This window comes from Botrytis cinerea, chromosome 12 (genome assembly GCF_000143535.2).
Source record: "Botrytis cinerea B05.10 chromosome 12, complete sequence".
Taxonomy (NCBI): domain Eukaryota; kingdom Fungi; phylum Ascomycota; class Leotiomycetes; order Helotiales; family Sclerotiniaceae; genus Botrytis; species Botrytis cinerea.
Genome location: NC_037321.1, coordinates 951,908 through 968,403, shown reverse-complemented (window position 1 = coordinate 968,403; position 16,496 = coordinate 951,908). Strand labels below are relative to the sequence as shown.

Genomic DNA, 16,496 nt, shown 5'->3' with positions numbered 1-16,496 from the left:
GTAATGGCAGAACTACGGGTACCCGAGTAGCGATACTGTGTTCTTTGACGCAACAGACAAATATCCTCACTCTATACAAGATGACATGAAATTTCAAGCAGCAAGTAGAAAGCAGAAAAGTATTGCTACAATAGTCCGTGAGATGGTTTGTTTATCAATAATTTAATTCTATAGTACTGCTGTTTGTATTTTTACATGAACTCCAACCTAGATTACACTTTGAAGTTGAGACTTAAGTGCTGAAAGGCCACACTCCCCTGTATTTACGATTCGGCATCAAGAACGCTTTTCCCCCTCTCAACTAACAAGATAGAAATAATTCGTCAAGTTGTGGTAATTCTCTAGATGTCCTCGTGGCCGTGTCAAGAACAGGCCCAGCCAAAAGCTAATTCGTGTTACTCACTTAACCAAGTTTCCTCATACGCCTCTCAAATGAATCCCGTTATTGTACCTAAACCAGTCAGTAATCATGCTACTACTACTTGAGCTTTATATCATTCTTACTTTGTCCTTTGGCTTACTTTCTTCGGCCTTGGAGTCAGGCGCCTTGGCAGCACCATCGTCTTCCTTAGCTTTAACTTCAGCTTTCTCCTTCTCCTTCTTCTCTTTAAGAGCTTCATCTGCGATGACGTTCTTATCCTTCTCCCATTGTGGAGTTGGGTCATCAAACTGTTCCTTCATCTTCTTATTACGTTCCGCCTTTTCTTTTTCTTCATTTTCGCGAGCAATGCGCTCTTGTTCCATTTCCTAAAAAACCATAAGTGATTTGTCAAAAGCCCAATGTTATTTCACTGACCTCCATATGACGAATATCATCAACACTTGGCTCGTACAAATGCCAAATAGTATAATGAGGCAATCCAACCACCGAGAACTTCATTCGCTTTGCCATCTGTCCCTCTAGTTAGCACGAGCAAAGCAAGAGAGTAGAATGATTTTCGAACCTTTCCGAATCCTTCAGTCTCGGCATGCTTTTCAAAACTAAACGCAGGGAAATGGACACCGGATCTGAAAACCTTGGCTTTGGCTAAAATACTGACACCTCCAACACCATCGATATCCATTTCCATGTCAGGGTCACCATATGGATCTCTCAAGTATGCAAGATGAGGACGCCATGTTGCATATTCCGCGTATCCCTCGACGATAACTGCGTCTTCGTCAAGAGTATCAGCTAAAGCTAAGGCTGTTTCGGATTCTTGCCATGAATTTAAATCATAAGGCTGCTCTCCTCCGAGCCAATCAGGCAATGGTCGCCAAACATCTAAAGCTTGTTAGCAAGTCGTAACAGAAACTATACACCATTACTCACTAGGTACGATGACGTCCTTGTTGTGACGCATAAGATCCTCTAGAATTGTGAAAGGTGCGGTCTCAACATCGACATCTCTCCAGTAGACCCAACTGTGATAAGGACGTAGTGCAGCGCTTAACAGCCAATTTCTAGCTTGTGCCATCAACTTTCTTCGACTTGCTTGAGCAGCAAAACCATGACGACTCTCTACATCCTGGTTGACCTTTTGCCCAAAATCCTTTTCAATGATAGATACTTCACCATATGGTTGTTTTGGGTCCTCGTCGGCTTGTAATTTCTCCAAAAGCTCCGAGAGCAAGGATAGGGTGTTGTCCTTGGAATCAGAGACCAAGAATGCAAGATCTATAAGATGATGCGGGTATGTAAAGTTATGAAGATGGGCGAAAAACATTGGCAGATGAGGTTCGGCATCACGAAGGGGGGCACAAAGTAAGATTCGCTCCTCTCTTTCCCAACCTCTGGCGGTCCCTTGTACATTTGAAAGATCATAATATCGAACGGTTTCGAGTTGAAAGTCCTCCCCTGAAGATATGAGGCCAAAAGATAATACTGGAAGGACCGCGGCACCAGGCCATATAAATAGTCCCACTACTAATGCGAATACTAAGACGAGAGTCAAACGAACGAGGAGCTGCCTTCGACGGCGCAGCGCTGGTGGTGATGTCCTTGGTTGGAATCTATGTGTGAAGAATTGTTAGTAGATGGAATATACAATTGTGGCGATGACTCCGGGTGTTCAATTCGATCTACACGAACCTATGTGGTGATATGGAGTATGTGTCGCTCTTAGAGTATGGATCGCTCTTGCGAGGATATCCATTAGAATATGCGGTTGCTTGATGCCTGGGCATCATTGTGGGTGAGGCTACAGATGCATAAGAGGGTAACAATCAAAAGAGTTACAATGAACCCAGATGGCCGAATGTCGATGTTGACCGTTGGTTGTGGAAAATTGGACGTTGTGTAATTGAGCACTCGGAGTATATTAGAATAGAATACTTTAATTCACAGTATGAGCATCTCTAACTTCTGAGCGAGCAGGGGGATTGCTGAGTGGATTCGTGTTCCTTGGGTGGAACTTGCTCCAAACCCAAAAAAGAACCTTAGCCACAACTTCCCTACATACGATACGGAGAACAATTTGCAGGGGATTCATACGACGTAATTGAACTTGGAAATTATGTGTGCCCATCACGTTTGAACAGCAATGAATCGTGCAATTGGTGGTACTGTTCGTTCGTTTCCAATTCACAATGAATATTGAAGGAGATACTGGCTGTACATGCACGGAGCGTGGGAGAACAGAACGATCAGAACGAATCCATTCTGTCTGCTCTTGTTTTGGAGTGTGAAGTTGGACATTCCACGAAGAAATGATAGATAGAGTTTGCCCACCATCGAGTGACCCTGCCTCCCTACTGGAGTGCCTACCTGTCTATAAGTACGGGCAGCATCTCATGAACGGCTGCTCCAGCAAAGCCATCGCTGAAAGTCTGAAACGTCGAACGAGCCATACTTTAATTTAAGCGATTAGACGCCAATGTTGAGCTTATTTTAAAGATGCACTTACTTATTATTATTACTATTAGGTAGGTATGTAGGATTATGGCTGATTCAGCAATCCAATGGGAAGTTATAGTTCACCAGTTATCTAACTTTTACCTTGACACAATCACTAAAGTAAGATTACATTTGCCGGACATCTTGAAAGGGGCGTGTTAAGGGTTAAGATCTTTCTCATATGGCAGACGTTCATACGATGGCCCAAGGGTAATCGTGGCACAGAAGGAAGTCGATATATGGAGATTGTGTTGTCGCTTTTCGCCTTTGACTCTACATAGGAGGCATTTTAATATTATTAGTCTTGACTTGAGAAGGGGTCCACGGAGTGCGCAAAACCTCTCACATGTATTTATTTGGTGCCTGAGACCGGTGCGGGCACGTGTCAGGCACACACAATTTCGAGAAAAGGTGAGTCACATTACCTAAGCTAGGCTAGCGCAGAAGCTAGTGAGAAGCTCTTTTTAATTCTCTTCGCACAAAAAAATGAAAATATTCTTTGATCCAAAAACTTTCAATCTTCCACAATTCTCAATTGAAGGGAAGTCGACAACAAATCAACCACCATTGGTAAGTGACATCTATGCAATCTTTTCATCTCCCCTCTCTTCGATATGATTACAAAACCGATCTGTCAATCCCCTGACAACCAGATTTATCTGGACATGATGTCTTAAAATATGTTTTAATTCATGATTCATCGAACTTCAAATTTATCATTGTACATTCTGCCACTTGGACAATAGAATCATTACTAACTCGATAAAAGTAATTTATAGTCTTAAGCCCGAACCCAGAATGTCTCCGAGCTTTGTTCCAGAGCCCGTTGCCATATCATTCATTGCTGGCCGGTATTTGCTATTCGACATAGATGTCGTGACTCACCTTCGCAGGACTTACCATATCTGTGGTGTTTTGACTGGCACCATTCCGCAGATTCCACAACAGAACTTGTTCCTTGGCCTACCCGTTGAGTTGCTACCAGAAGAGGCCAAAGTCCTCGTCGATAAGAAGATTGCATACATCGTCGAGGATACCCCTTGGCATAAACAAAACTTCAGTTCGCTGGAAGGCTTGGACAGAAAGAAATACTTAGAATCCCTCAAAACCGAGGCATTCAAAGCAAAAAAAGCTGCAGATACTGAAGCCAGAAAGCGCACTGAGAATGCTCTAGCAAAGAAAGCTTTGAAAGGTGGGAGTGGATCGTTACCAAGTACATCTCGTCCAAGTAACGATCCCACAGATGATACTATTTCCAATGAGTCAGACCCTTTATTCGAGGATGAACGCCCTGCCTCTAGAGCTTCTTCTGTAGCACCTTTATCCACGAAATCTTGGGGTATTACACCAACTGTTTCATATCCCTCATCACCTTCACCCCAAACATTTCCATCAAGTCCAGATCCATCCGTTCCTTCATCTTATCCATTATTTGCTCACTTGCACTCTCGTGACTACTTCATGACACCTGGTCTCCGATTCGGGTGCGATTATACTGTGTATCCGGGGGATCCTCTCCGCTTTCATAGTCACTTCGTAGCGACAGGTTATGAATGGGATGAAGAAATCCGGTTGCTGGACATAGTTGGAGGTGGTAGGTTAGGTACTGGTGTCAAAAAAGGCTTCTTGATTGGAGGCGAAAACCCTCAGAAGAAAGCGGCTGAGAAGGAAAATGATGGAGTCAGAACCTTCTGCATAGAGTGGGGTGGCATGTAATTCCAGAATAATATATACCTACCATAGCAATGAAAAACAAATCGAAAATGAACAGAAGAGCGCTTCAAAATCTGGGTGGTGCCTTACGCGTGAAGACCAATGTAGGTTTGACTTATGTGACAACTTTGAAATCGGACTCCCAAGCAAAAACCTCTCGATAGTTAAACCGGAACTGCATTTTGATCTGGAGGTCAATGATGTCGAAGTACGTACTAATCGGAGTCTCTTCTCTTTCACCCCTCCCATTTACGACAATGTAACCTTCAAGCTTCTTTTGAGCATCACCACGGCACCTTGCATTCTAGAATCGGCCGGAACAACGTATTCCGAAACATTAAATGAGGTCGCATCAGACAATCGAGAAGTTCACGGAGATGTTTGGATTTCTCTTTTCGACATAAATTTTATTGACTGCCAACGTCTCAGTCGTATTCTTCTTCCTTTTAACACAGGAGGATGCTCTTTATCTGGAAATTTTGATGGTTTGGTGAGACCAAGAAACATCGACTAGTTATCTCTTTGTGACGACCTAAGCCGTTTGCATTGATCCGAATCCTAGCTTATCATGGCCACTTCAACAATGCTCGATAATGGTACAAAATTTGACATTGCCTCATGGACAAACTGGACCGCAGTCAATGTTACGCAATATGTGCCGTCTGCAAGGGACTTCGCTTTGGCAGGACCGCGAATGGTCATGAAACTCGGCTCCTTTCTTGCAGTTCCGGAAAGTGTCGACAATATATTGGGTATAAGGATGGGGGCACGAATAATACCAGAAGCTACTGGATCTGGCATACCTGATCCCGCAGAAACGATAACCGCTGCTGCAGTTGCGGGTATTAGACAGATTGTAGAGACCAGCTCGGAAACATTGACGGAAGAGAATATCATGGAAGGTTCAAGATTCTCTTTGGAGAGTGCGCGAAGTCTCGGGGGTCTATTTGCTTATGCTACAAGTAAATGGGCTCTAGGGTGTGTAGTGATGGCCATCGTTTTGAATCGCACGCATATAATGGCCAGCACGAGAAGGCCACTCGAATTTACATGGAAGCCACGCTTCCTACTACGAATTATACCTATAATACTACTTCTTATTCAAGCCAGATGGTTGCTGCAATCGATACAATGCCAGACGTCCCCTGATTTTGGTTACTTACGGTGGGGTAATTCTTCAAAATCCCATAACCTTTTGTTCACCCAGGATGGAGGTCCTTTGCATACGTTCAGTCAAGCCCTTCTGTTTGGTGCTAAGGATTCATCCTCATGTCTGGCGGTGAGTATGATTCCTAGTAATTATACTGTGGGAAACGAGACCAATTCTGAGGGGGGAATCTCCACCACATACGATCTGTCCGGGTCCTTATCACTTCTATGGCCTTTATTTAAAACATTTAGCTTCAGTCAATTTGTCGAAACGGTGTCCTGCGCTGTTCAAGGTAAGCCTACCCCATATGATTTCCAATCATCTTTTTGTTTGCATGCTCTAGATAGTGCTAGAGGATTACGGTGTTCTATTGTTTCTGTATTTTCCAAAATAGCTTGGGTATACCATAAGTATGTAACCTAACAATATCCAGGTCGTCAGGTCGCAGCTGAAACAGGAATGACGCTCTTCGAACACTCATTAGCCTTTGCTGAGGCCGATGCCGCTATTAGTGCTCAAATCGTTGGTTTTACCAAGATTAAGATTCCAGCGGAAGACAACTCGGATGCTGGACCCACTCAATTTGCTGTTACACGCTCTATGATCATGAAAAAAATAAATACCACGCCAGAAGTCCTACTTGTTGGGTTCCTCTCGGTTATGAATCATCTGAGTAGTCACATTCTTGCAATCTTCGATATCCAAGGAAGATTTCGGCTACTTAGTACTGGGTTCTGGGGCATATCATTCATGTCTGTAATAGTATGGAGTCTCGTATCATTCTCTTTCGACCATCCTTCAAGCCAAGCATTATTGAGGTTTCCTACGGTTTGTATTATTGGATTTATTCCCCATGTTCTCGTTCTGTGCGGTATTGTCATATGTTCAATCATATATGGCGTTGCGTTGATCTTGTCTACATTGGCTCCTGCTAGTGGTATCGACGAGTCCAATGTTGCAGTTGGACAAAATCTACCAGGCACTCCCCATCCTCGGTTATCCTTCTCGCAGAGAGTGATCAATGCACATCATAACATGCAAGCAAATGTCCCATTGTCAAGTATTCGAATAACGATGCACATGGACTTCTATACGGCTCTACTAAGGACAGGATTTGCTGTTATGACTATGGCTAGTGAAGCTGTTTATCTGAATGAGAGTCGAGGGGTAAACGTCAAACCTAACACCTGGCTCGAAGATGATCGTCTCCGTGAGATTGAAGAGACTGGAGCTCAATGGTTAGGTCCAAGTTTCAAAGCTCATGAATCCGAGCTTGCTATAGATGATCATATGCCTCATAACGTTGGTCTCGTGGCGGCTCCCAATCAGACAGTGCGCCCTTCAAAGAATAACAGTCCCTATGGGCGGGAGATGACTGCACAGAAGAATGCAAAGTCTAAAGGACAGGAGCGATCAGTAAGAGATGGTGTTGGTGCTACAGAGCGCAGTGGGCGTTGGGTAATGGCATTAGAGTTCTTTCTTGGGATCAATAGACTAATTCTTAGCTGGTAAGTGATCTCCCGTCTTTTTTAGTCCACAGGAATTCCCATTCATCAACAGTTTGATAATGGAAGGTTATATTGAGAACGTGCAGAATGATATCACAAAGTTTCTTGCAATAGTGATTTCTAGATCCACCCCCGCACATGCCATACCCTTGTACATGTTGATAATTTCTAATTTATGGATTGCAGGTGGGCAACATGCATCTTGATATTTATGAGTTGGCTTGGAATTCAGAGCCGCCCAGGTTGGCTTCTTTGGCTTGTATCGCGAACAAAAAGAGACCCTACAAGCACAGCCGTGCAAGCAAATGACCCAGATACCCTTAATTTTTGGCTTTTAAATGTCGATGGAGAATTGACTCTACCCAAAGATGACCACGTGGATGTAGAAGTAGAAATGAGACGGCGACTCAAAACCAGCCAAGAATATTGGAGTCGACATAGAGAGACTGAGTTAGACTCCAGTCTGTATCAATGGTGGCTGAATGGCGGCTGGTGGGGAAGTGATGATAACAGTGGAACATTCAGCCCTGAGAAGAAAGACATCGAAGATGACATGACCAGTGTAATCTCCTATTCGACAGAAGATGAACGAGATTGGGAGTCGGACGATGCCATTACAGATGGTCAAAGAACTCCTACACAGCGATCACCTCATCCATCGCGAGAATCTAGCCCATTTCTAGACACACCCCTATCCACAACAGATCTAGCTCAACTCTTGCATCCTCGAAACCCCGAACAAAGAGCAGAAGCTCAAGCCCTCTCCCTCCACCTCTCAAGCGACAAAATCCTAACTCGTTCCCGCTACCGCGATATCATCCAGAGAGAACGAGCTCACGTCCTAACATCCACTCTTCAACGTCCCCCGAATTTCATCCCCTCCGATCCATCGGGTAAACTTTCTCCAGACGAAGAAGCTCAAATCCTCGAACACCTCATCATCTCCAAACGCAATTATCAGAAAGCTACCCAAGAACCGGCTTCCTGGATGCAAGGTGCATCCGGCATGGGAGAAAATGGTCCACAATGCGTGGTCTGTCAAAGCTCGCCTAGAAGTGTTATTGTGTGGCCTTGTCGTTGCCTGAGCTTATGCGATGATTGTCGTGTTACGCTTGCAATGAATAATTTCGACAAGTGTGTTTGTTGCAGGAGGGATGTGGTGAGTTTTAGTAGGATCTTCGTCCCATAGTGGGGAGTGATAGGTATGGGAATAGAACCTGGACAGGATGAGTTTGAATGGGTGCACAGAATGATTTGTTAGCTATGGCACTTGTCAGTTTGGGGTGGAGATTTGAAGTACGTGCGTACGGTACTAGCATATTCATAGTTGGCAGCAGAAGGGGTACGGTTCTTCTATTCTTTTCTTTCGGAAGCATGGGGATTTCATCGCGAGGAGTAGTACAAAGTTGTGTGTTTTCTTTTGTATCATTAGATCGACCCGTGTTATGTGATGTGATTTGAGTCGGTAGTATTTATCATGACATGAGCACATATTACATTAACGCACATAATATTCATCCCCAATTTTACTAATAAACTCATTTCACTTGGTTCGTGTAACTCAGTACGTCTTTATTTGAAATGATTATTATTTACTATCTTGTAATATGTCCGTGTAATCCTGACGTGTGGTATGTCTTGCAAATAGCACCTTTATATCCTAGCTCTGAGTGATGTCCGCAAATCTCATGCCTGCCCTGAAATAATCGAATATGATGACTAGGGGGGTCGCATTCTCGCTTATTTTGTTTTTTCTCCATTTGCTGTCCTGCCTCTCTCGATGGCTCCATTGTGCATTTTTTTGCGCAAAGATGCTGAAAGTACGAGAGGTGAATCTGATTTCCTATCTCCATCCATCCAACAAATCCTTACTACTCTTTGTTCAAGGGATGTCATTTTTTATCCTTCTCTTCACCACCCTGCTTGAAATTGAAAACTCAATCCCCATCCTTCTCCAAAAACCCCGGATCATTCCTCACCCTCGCCTCAAACTTCTTCCACCACTCTTCAAACGCTTTGAGAGGCACTACTTCTACCCCCTTCCCATTTCCCCCATCCATTATATTACCGCTAAAACTCGCGAGGAAATTAAATGCATTTTTTATTATGCGTTGCGCGAGGACTAGCGTATCGGTATTTGTAGGTTGGGGTCTGGAGAGAACTAATGAGGATCCAGGATTTGACGACGATGCACCTGCGGAAGCAGAGTGAGACGAAGATAAGAGTGCCATTTGTGCAGATACCGAGTCGGCGCTCTCGAGAGATATGCCAAGGGTGACTTCGCCCTGCGTCTGAGGGGCTGAGGATTCGGCATCCATGTCGATTTCGGGAGCGTTGTTGGGTGCTTGAGAGGAGATGTCGCGGTTGATTTTGAAGATGGCGCTTTCTTTTCCGGGGCCAATGCCCCCGAGGAATTTGAAGGGGGGGTCCGATGATGCGCCCGTCGGGGAGGGGGGGAGAGAGATGTAGACTGCGGCGGCGGTGGAGGGCGGGAGGGTGATTCCCGGGAGGATGAAGACGCAGATGTGTTGGTAGGAGCGGGCGGGGAGAGTAAAGGTAAAAGATGTTGGTGAGGGGGCAGAGGTGGGAATTGTGATTGGTGGGAGGCCGGTTGGAATTCTGGAGGAGGGAGAGAGAAGTTAGCTTTTTGCTCGGTGGGCTGTAGAGGAAAGGAAGGGTGGCAGGCAGGCCAGGATGAACGGAGCTGAGGAAGAGAGATGAACTTACATGCCAAACAATTGAGGCAGTGAAGGGGGAGCTTGCTCCATGGTGAATCCGTGGTATATTCTCGCGCGTTGTGTGATTGCGATGCGAATGTGACGTATGAGAGGAATATGTACCTATGCAACTGATCAGAGCTCCAATTTGTGCTCAAATAGTAAGAAGTCACACGACAAAGACAATAAATAAACACAATGAATGTATCTAGAGGAATAGGTATACTTCGTTAATAAAGAACAAATGGTTGTAAATAGAGTATGAAGAAATAAATGCGAATTTCGAAGTGAGGTAACTATTTTGACTGGGTGACCGACCGACCTAACCCAAGCTTAAGGAATTTTTCAACGTCATTCGCGAACGTTCTCGCTGTGTCTACGATACGACGAGCTAATAATCAGATTGCGGGGCTTGAGCGGGGCAGCTTTTTTGGTGCGTGGTGGGGGGGGTGCAACATTGCAAAGAAAGTAATCTTAGTAATCTTGGCCATTGGATTCAGTCATTCTTTGCTAATTTTGACTCCCGAGATTCATTCAATACACCTGGGTATAATTGCACTAGTGCTAGCACGTTGCTATATCGACGTGTCTATAAAGCTTCTCAAAAACACTATCACGAGCTTTAAGATTTAAAGTTCGGTCGTTGGTTATAGAAATATATTTGGCACTTACTGGAAGCTTTTTTTGGATACACTTCAACACATACGAATCACGCGTTTCGAGAAAAAGACATACATCATGAAGACTTATCTAGATCTTGTTGATGAGTGTGATACGTAAGTGATTCTAGCTTGAGTTCTTTCGTTAACTAGCCTGCCGCTAGATGGTATCACTGCATGGAAATATTTGAGTGGTGGCTTTGGAGGGAGGTGGTGGAAGGGCTGGATGGCTTCTTGGATGATGCAAAATCTTACCATACAACCAAGTGGTTAGTCAAATAGAGTTTCAATCCTCATGAAGATCTATTATTGCATTACAAGGATAAATAGGAGCCAATGTTCCAAGAACGTTTTTGAACTGGGCAGATTTCCAAATTCAAGTTCGATATACGAAACTACTCCACTCAACTCCAAAGCCACATTCAATCCTATCATGTCCCTCAAATTTCAATCGCACTATCTATCATTGCTTTTTCAAGCCGCGCCCTCAACTAACATCTCCTCAGATTTCCCTACCCAGAGAAAGATGCCACCGCCCACTCAGCTCTAACCTCCACCCTCTACACCCTCATCCACGAGGACCCCACCACATCCACCACCTACCCTGTAGGCTGCATCACGCTCCCCGTCTATCAAGCTCTCCTCAAAGTCCCCACCAGCATCAAAGGAGAAATGAGCATCAACCAATCTCAACGCACCATATCCCTCTTCACGCAAGCCACCGAACCTGAGCGGAGCGCCGCCGTCGCTGCAACATGCGAGTATTGGCGCACCAACAAAACCTTCGAGGTTCTATCCGGCTGGCGTGATGAGCTATATCCGGTCTATGGCCCCGGAAATGAAGTCCTCTGGTCGGTCGAACGTAGTGCTTCTGTACTGTTCGGCATTCTGGGTTATGGAATTCACATGATGGCATATGTGCGCTGCCCTGAAGTGAAATACGGGATAAAATTGTGGGTCCCGAGACGTTCGGCTACGAAACAAACATATCCATCGATGTTGGACAACACAGTTGCAGGAGGAATGTCTACGGGAGAAGATAAGTTTGAGGCTTTGGTGAGAGAGTGTATGGAAGAAGCTAGTTTCCCGGAAGATGTTGTGAGGAAAAATGTGAAGGCTCACGGCGCTCTTACGTATTTCTATGTACGGGGTGCCACTGCTGGAGGAGAAACGGGTCTGATGCAGCCGGAATGTGAATACATTTATGATTTGGAGTTGCCTGCTGATGTCATTCCTAAACCAAATGATAGCGAGGTGGAACAATTCTACCTTTGGACGGTAGAGGAAGTTCAGGAGCACATGAAATTGGGAGAGTTCAAGTCCAATTGCGGAATTGTTCTAGTGGATTTCTTCATCAGACACGGCATATTGACAAGCGAAAATGAGAGCCATTTCGATGAGATCAACAGCAGGATTCATAGAAATTTGCCATTTCCAGGACCGCACAATATTTGAGTATTTTAGTATTCCAGATTTGAAAAAGGTATCTGGTGCTTGAACGCCCTCAAGACTTGTTCAATTTCCCATCCACAACGCCCCACGCAAATGCAAAACCACATATGCATACGATAAATCGGGTTTTGTAACTGTCGATTTTCGTCTGCCAGATTCCTCACAAGATTTCACTACAACATAGATAGCGAGTCCTTTCATCTATTCATTTTTGGTTCCCCAGACAGTTTCCCGGGCGATTTTCCTAGTCTATCTATTTCTTGACGAGAAGATAGACATAGTCGACTCTTAAAGGTGTAAGCTTCTTGTAAGGACCCTCCAATCCCATTAACAATCCGCCGAAGGAGATGTATGCCTTACTACACCAGAAGTCAGTCAATCATTTCATAGCATAGATAGATACCATAGCCATGAAGCAAGCAAATAACCAATCAAATCCTCAATCTCAAGAGAAGAAGAAAGAACCTACATAAGATCACTGTTCTCCTGATCCTCAAACTTGTAAATCTTCCCATGACAAACATAATCAAACATATCCGCAAGCGAGGCCTCACCCCCCAATCCCATGCGGTTAGCATCTCTCCATCCCTTTCCGTCATCCTTTGTGCCATCCAAATTCAGAGATGTCGCAAGCACAACGCGAATGTTGTCGCCGACGGCTAAGGGGAATAGCTCGGTATTGATATCCAAAAGCATCGACACGGAATGGTCGACCGTGGAGGTGGCCTTGATGCGTCCTACTCGTACATATTTCTTATGGTCCAATTCGTTGACGGTGAAGTGCTCGTCGAAAAGTTGCGCGTCTTGAGGACCAGACATTGTGGATTAGAAATTGGAGATCGGGGAAATTGAGATGGCAGTATGTAAACTTGAGGACCGTTGGCGGCTTGTATTGATCCTTGGGCGGAATGATCGAGGTATCAAAAATATAATTCTGTCGGACTTTGAATTAAATCACTCGAGAGTGTGGTATCAATGGCGTTGCTGTAAGTAAATACTTAGTAAAAGAAGCATTGTCTTTCGCAAAATATTGCACTCTGCCAAAACCATCAAAAATCCAGCCGGAGATCGGTCAAACGAATGTTCCGGCGCAAAAAAAAAATTAATGGCAAGTGGCTCGCGTTTATTAGGTGGGATGTGAATCCCATAAAATAAAAGAAAGACCTACCCCGCGACCATCCAAATAATAACTTCTCGTCATAACATAATTCACACCACCAATTTTTTCCCACCATGGCTTTTCGAAAACGCAACGTAGCAATCGCGCAGCCAGGAATTCAAAGCTCGCAGATTCCGATTCCGGAAAAAGTAGCACCGATTCCTGGTATTCGTCCCTCACCACTCGATGGCCGGCCAACGACATCGACGGGCATCCGTTCGCTCGATTCTATACTGGCTGGCCATGCGGGACTTGCACTCGGCACTTCGTTGCTACTTGAGGAGAGCGGAACTACAGATTTTGGGGGCACGTTGTTGAAATATTATGCTGCGGAGGGGGTGTTGCAAGGGCATCACATTCATGTTTTGGGAATGCATCAAGGATGGGGAAGAGAATTGCCTGGAATGGGTGTTGCAGAGGGATCATCTTCGAAGAAAGATGCGGAGAGTAAGGCGGCAGATGATAAGATGAAGATTGCGTGGAGATATGAGAGATTGGGGGAATTTGGGGCGAGTGGTGCTAGAGGTGGGTGGCCCTTTGTATATATGTTTGACCGAGTCGTAGAAGAATATAATATCGAATTACAAAAGCTAATGCTCTTATTTGTGTGCAGAGAGAAATACCGTGCAATCGAGTACAGGTTCTTCAGGACCACCTTCAATATTCTGTCACGACTTCGATCTTAGTAAACGATTGATTCCACCTTCGTCTACTCAAATGCATTTCATTCCCACGATTCTCAGACCCGACTTCGAATTTGCAGACACAGCAAATGAAACAAAATCTCCCTTTACACCATTCCTTCAACATCTCTCGACTCAACTCTCTCGAACCCCTCCTACAACTATCCACCGCATCATAATTCCCTCCCTCCTCTCACCAGCTCTATACCCCTCACATGCCTCTCTCCCCCACCACGTCCTCCCCTTCCTCCACGCTCTCCGCGCTCTACTTCGCCAATACCCCACCCGATTAACTCTCATGCTTACCCTCCCTCTCCCCCTACACCCCCGCACCACCGCCCTCACAAAATGGATCGAGCTCCTCAGCGACGGCGTCCTCGAAATCGCCCCATTCCCATCCATAGCCATCATCCCCAAAGCCACACCCTCCAGCTCCTCCAATCCCGCTCAAGAAGAGCCTCCACAAGGCATGCTCAAAATCCATCGCCTCCCCATATTCCACGAAAAGGGCGGCGGAAGCGCTGGGTTCGCTGGGGACGATTTGGCATTCTCGTTAAGTAGAAGAAAGGGACTCGTGATCAAACCCTACAGCTTACCACCCGTCGAAGACGAAGGAGAAGAACAAAAGGGTGGAATCGACATCGATGGAAAAGGAGGAAAAGCCACCAAAGTCGACATAGAATTTTAGATCATAATTTCCCCCATCCAATAAATGTATGGACAAATTTTGTATATAGCATAGCACCGGCGTTGGAGAAGGATAGGAAACTTTACTCGGAATCGGAATGTTCAATATGATCTCCCAACATATCTTGCATCTCAAATTGGTTCCAAGTACCGTGTCCATTGGATGTGATGGCTCCCAAGTAGTTACTGTCATATATGGCTTCTCGGGGATTGTATGACATTCCTGAGATATGACGACGAGCTCCTTCACCCAAACATGACGTGAGTATCATCCATGCTATAGCTTTTGTTAGTGCTTGAGTGATGTGCGAGGGATGGAGATGGTTCGGGATAGGATCACATGCCGATGAAAAGCGTGATGCCAATTGACATCACCAAAATTAAGGGCCAAAGTGCAGGCATTGTGAATCGAGAGATATTGGTTTAATTTCTTTTATCTGTAACTCATGAGTTGCCGGTGATGTTGTTCCATGCGATTCACTCAAAGCTGGAGGTAAAAAAGGTCATGCTGACTAATAATGCCATGTCACAGATTTGTCGATGCTGTGCTGAGAGGACTTGCATTTCATGCTTGCATAGAGATACGATGCTACAAAAAGTCTTGTTCGATTGTTTCAGACCAATCACCATGTCAAGATGTTACAATGAATATTGCAATTGGTAAATAATTTAAATTGTCACTATCTGATAATGTATAAAACCTGCCGCTGGAGGCATTTCATCGTTCCATAATGCTGATAACCATAGGACCTACCTTGATCCAAACTTACCTACGAGTATTATCCAAGCCCGGTTACACCAACATGTCAAGCATTCAAAGTCGAAGACTCAAATGAACCTAATAGCACCCATCAATTAGCATAGAACTAATACTGATGTTTAATGCTGAATGTAAATTTCCAAGATTGTTCAGAAAGCCGTTTAAATCAAGCACTTCAACCGGCGACAGAGACTTGAACTACAAGACGCAAGACGAATCTCTGAAGCTCTGAAACCCCAGCTCCACAACCTATCATCCCAAGCTTGAAGGCCCAGTCCGGTGCGGGAGTAGGGTTCGGTTGATGAGCATTCATGGAATGGATAAGCTGTTATCATCATAACGAGGGAGTGCTAAGGTGATATAGAGTATACCGTACCTGTGAATATCGTTGCTGTGCCTTGGGTGCGGGAAATGTGTATAGAATCTGTATCTGAAGTGACAATTAGCTTTTGTAATGCTTAGATAGTTAAAAAAGCAAAATGAGGTAAATGTCTTTGTGGATCAGAAAAGTTTTGGTATATTGGTTATCAACATGAAAGTTCAGAAGCAGAACTGATTAATTTTTTTTCATCATATAAAGACTGTGTGGAGTGCGAACATTGGAAGATAGGTGAACTTACGAATGAGAAGACTCCTGCTTCCGGTGCAATAGATAGCAGGGTAGTGTTGCCGAAGTGTGCGCTGCTTGAAGCAATCATCATCTATGTATCTTCAGACAACTGTTAGCAATTGAAAACAGGTGAAGTTTTCTAGTATAAATACGAGCATTAAGATCGTGGCTCATATGGTGATGCATGTTTGTTCGTGGCTCAGGAGATCGCCGAGAACTAAAAGGTGTGTAGTTTGAATCCGGGCCAGGAAGATGTGAATGAGAGAGGATGTAAGAGCTTACCAAGTTAATTGCAAACCAGATGCCAGCTGCGACTGAAGATATTAGTGCGCGAAGTTGTGAGCTTCTTGTCCATTAATACCATTGTATCAGACATTGCTGGTGTCTTGTAATTCATTGCTCGAGAAGCAATAGATGAGGCTTGAGATGTTGAAGAAGGCAACTTACAACCATCTCGACACCAAATCAGAAGAATATTGTTTATTGTATAAAAGAGAAAATCTTGTCGAGGTGCGCGAAAATT

General features: G+C 44.6%; 9 protein-coding genes across 9 annotated transcripts; 4 read left to right on the top strand and 5 right to left on the bottom strand.

The window, feature by feature from the left end:
- Positions 1-143: 143 nt before the first annotated feature.
- Positions 144-2,446, bottom strand: BCIN_12g02810 (hypothetical protein). Its single transcript, XM_024696341.1, has 6 exons — positions 2,072-2,446; positions 1,313-1,992; positions 945-1,264; positions 797-892; positions 505-747; positions 144-451 (listed from the first exon to the last, which is right to left on the bottom strand). The coding sequence occupies exons 1-6, from the start codon at positions 2,167-2,169 to the stop codon at positions 443-445; spliced, it is 1,446 nt and encodes a 481-aa protein (XP_024552149.1). The 5' UTR covers positions 2,170-2,446; the 3' UTR covers positions 144-442.
- Positions 2,447-3,376: 930 nt separating this feature from the next.
- Positions 3,377-4,658, top strand: Bcsen34. The gene is made up of 2 exons (XM_024696340.1): positions 3,377-3,445; positions 3,645-4,658. Exon 2 carries the CDS (start codon positions 3,674-3,676, stop codon positions 4,589-4,591), a length of 918 nt encoding a protein of 305 aa, XP_024552148.1. The 5' UTR covers positions 3,377-3,445; positions 3,645-3,673; the 3' UTR covers positions 4,592-4,658.
- Positions 4,659-4,900: 242 nt separating this feature from the next.
- Positions 4,901-8,787, top strand: BCIN_12g02790 (hypothetical protein). Its single transcript, XM_024696339.1, has 3 exons — positions 4,901-6,030; positions 6,172-7,246; positions 7,433-8,787. The coding sequence occupies exons 1-3, from the start codon at positions 5,157-5,159 to the stop codon at positions 8,433-8,435; spliced, it is 2,952 nt and encodes a 983-aa protein (XP_024552147.1). The 5' UTR covers positions 4,901-5,156; the 3' UTR covers positions 8,436-8,787.
- A 14-nt stretch (positions 8,788-8,801) lies between these two features.
- Positions 8,802-10,310, bottom strand: Bcopi10. The gene is made up of 2 exons (XM_001558090.2): positions 9,974-10,310; positions 8,802-9,865 (listed from the first exon to the last, which is right to left on the bottom strand). Exons 1-2 carry the CDS (start codon positions 10,012-10,014, stop codon positions 9,184-9,186), a joined length of 723 nt encoding a protein of 240 aa, XP_001558140.1. The 5' UTR covers positions 10,015-10,310; the 3' UTR covers positions 8,802-9,183.
- A 145-nt stretch (positions 10,311-10,455) lies between these two features.
- On the top strand, positions 10,456-12,148 carry BCIN_12g02770 (hypothetical protein). Its single transcript, XM_024696338.1, has 2 exons — positions 10,456-10,739; positions 11,129-12,148. The coding sequence occupies exons 1-2, from the start codon at positions 10,702-10,704 to the stop codon at positions 12,075-12,077; spliced, it is 987 nt and encodes a 328-aa protein (XP_024552146.1). The 5' UTR covers positions 10,456-10,701; the 3' UTR covers positions 12,078-12,148.
- A 55-nt stretch (positions 12,149-12,203) lies between these two features.
- Positions 12,204-13,161, bottom strand: Bcrpb8. Its single transcript, XM_001558088.2, has 2 exons — positions 12,544-13,161; positions 12,204-12,433 (listed from the first exon to the last, which is right to left on the bottom strand). Exons 1-2 carry the CDS (start codon positions 12,891-12,893, stop codon positions 12,328-12,330), a joined length of 456 nt encoding a protein of 151 aa, XP_001558138.1. The 5' UTR covers positions 12,894-13,161; the 3' UTR covers positions 12,204-12,327.
- Positions 13,162-13,231: 70 nt separating this feature from the next.
- Bcelp4 lies at positions 13,232-14,624 on the top strand. The gene is made up of 2 exons (XM_001558087.2): positions 13,232-13,758; positions 13,847-14,624. The coding sequence occupies exons 1-2, from the start codon at positions 13,308-13,310 to the stop codon at positions 14,602-14,604; spliced, it is 1,209 nt and encodes a 402-aa protein (XP_001558137.1). The 5' UTR covers positions 13,232-13,307; the 3' UTR covers positions 14,605-14,624.
- Positions 14,625-14,633: 9 nt separating this feature from the next.
- On the bottom strand, positions 14,634-15,116 carry BCIN_12g02740 (hypothetical protein). The gene is made up of 2 exons (XM_024696337.1): positions 14,948-15,116; positions 14,634-14,880 (listed from the first exon to the last, which is right to left on the bottom strand). Exons 1-2 carry the CDS (start codon positions 15,003-15,005, stop codon positions 14,687-14,689), a joined length of 252 nt encoding a protein of 83 aa, XP_024552145.1. The 5' UTR covers positions 15,006-15,116; the 3' UTR covers positions 14,634-14,686.
- Positions 15,117-15,261: 145 nt separating this feature from the next.
- On the bottom strand, positions 15,262-16,475 carry BCIN_12g02730 (hypothetical protein). The gene is made up of 4 exons (XM_024696336.1): positions 16,256-16,475; positions 15,984-16,072; positions 15,740-15,793; positions 15,262-15,441 (listed from the first exon to the last, which is right to left on the bottom strand). The coding sequence occupies exons 2-4, from the start codon at positions 16,062-16,064 to the stop codon at positions 15,418-15,420; spliced, it is 159 nt and encodes a 52-aa protein (XP_024552144.1). The 5' UTR covers positions 16,065-16,072; positions 16,256-16,475; the 3' UTR covers positions 15,262-15,417.
- Between the last annotated feature and the right edge of the window lie 21 nt (positions 16,476-16,496).

Excerpts from the sequence above, each read along its gene's own strand:
- Bcsen34 (XM_024696340.1), top strand. The coding sequence starts at position 3,674 with ATGTCTCCGAGCTTTGTTCCAGAGCCCGTTGCCATATCATTCATTGCT.
- Bcelp4 (XM_001558087.2), top strand. The coding sequence starts at position 13,308 with ATGGCTTTTCGAAAACGCAACGTAGCAATCGCGCAGCCAGGAATTCAA. Across the intron at positions 13,759-13,846 it reads TGGGGCGAGTGGTGCTAGAG|AGAGAAATACCGTGCAATCG; the intron begins GTGGGTGGCCCT and ends ATTTGTGTGCAG.
- BCIN_12g02730 (XM_024696336.1), bottom strand. The coding sequence starts at position 16,064 with ATGATGATTGCTTCAAGCAGCGCACACTTCGGCAACACTACCCTGCTA. Across the intron at positions 15,794-15,983 it reads AAGCAGGAGTCTTCTCATTC|ATACAGATTCTATACACATT; the intron begins GTAAGTTCACCT and ends TTGTCACTTCAG. Across the intron at positions 15,442-15,739 it reads CACAGCAACGATATTCACAG|GTTCATTTGAGTCTTCGACT; the intron begins GTACGGTATACT and ends GGGTGCTATTAG.
- BCIN_12g02740 (XM_024696337.1), bottom strand. The coding sequence starts at position 15,005 with ATGCCTGCACTTTGGCCCTTAATTTTGGTGATGTCAATTGGCATCACG. Across the intron at positions 14,881-14,947 it reads TGGCATCACGCTTTTCATCG|CATGGATGATACTCACGTCA; the intron begins GCATGTGATCCT and ends CAAAAGCTATAG.
- Bcopi10 (XM_001558090.2), bottom strand. The coding sequence starts at position 10,014 with ATGGAGCAAGCTCCCCCTTCACTGCCTCAATTGTTTGGCAT. Across the intron at positions 9,866-9,973 it reads CTGCCTCAATTGTTTGGCAT|AATTCCAACCGGCCTCCCAC; the intron begins GTAAGTTCATCT and ends TCCCTCCTCCAG.
- BCIN_12g02770 (XM_024696338.1), top strand. The coding sequence starts at position 10,702 with ATGAAGACTTATCTAGATCTTGTTGATGAGTGTGATAC. Across the intron at positions 10,740-11,128 it reads CTTGTTGATGAGTGTGATAC|ATTTCCCTACCCAGAGAAAG; the intron begins GTAAGTGATTCT and ends ACATCTCCTCAG.
- BCIN_12g02790 (XM_024696339.1), top strand. The coding sequence starts at position 5,157 with ATGGCCACTTCAACAATGCTCGATAATGGTACAAAATTTGACATTGCC. Across the intron at positions 6,031-6,171 it reads GGTGTCCTGCGCTGTTCAAG|GTCGTCAGGTCGCAGCTGAA; the intron begins GTAAGCCTACCC and ends AACAATATCCAG. Across the intron at positions 7,247-7,432 it reads AATAGACTAATTCTTAGCTG|GTGGGCAACATGCATCTTGA; the intron begins GTAAGTGATCTC and ends TATGGATTGCAG.
- BCIN_12g02810 (XM_024696341.1), bottom strand. The coding sequence starts at position 2,169 with ATGATGCCCAGGCATCAAGCAACCGCATATTCTAATGGATATCCTCGC. Across the intron at positions 1,993-2,071 it reads TACTCCATATCACCACATAG|ATTCCAACCAAGGACATCAC; the intron begins GTTCGTGTAGAT and ends CTTCACACATAG. Across the intron at positions 748-796 it reads ATGATATTCGTCATATGGAG|GAAATGGAACAAGAGCGCAT; the intron begins GTCAGTGAAATA and ends ATGGTTTTTTAG.
- Bcrpb8 (XM_001558088.2), bottom strand. The coding sequence starts at position 12,893 with ATGTCTGGTCCTCAAGACGCGCAACTTTTCGACGAGCACTTCACCGTC. Across the intron at positions 12,434-12,543 it reads CAGGAGAACAGTGATCTTAT|TAAGGCATACATCTCCTTCG; the intron begins GTAGGTTCTTTC and ends CTTCTGGTGTAG.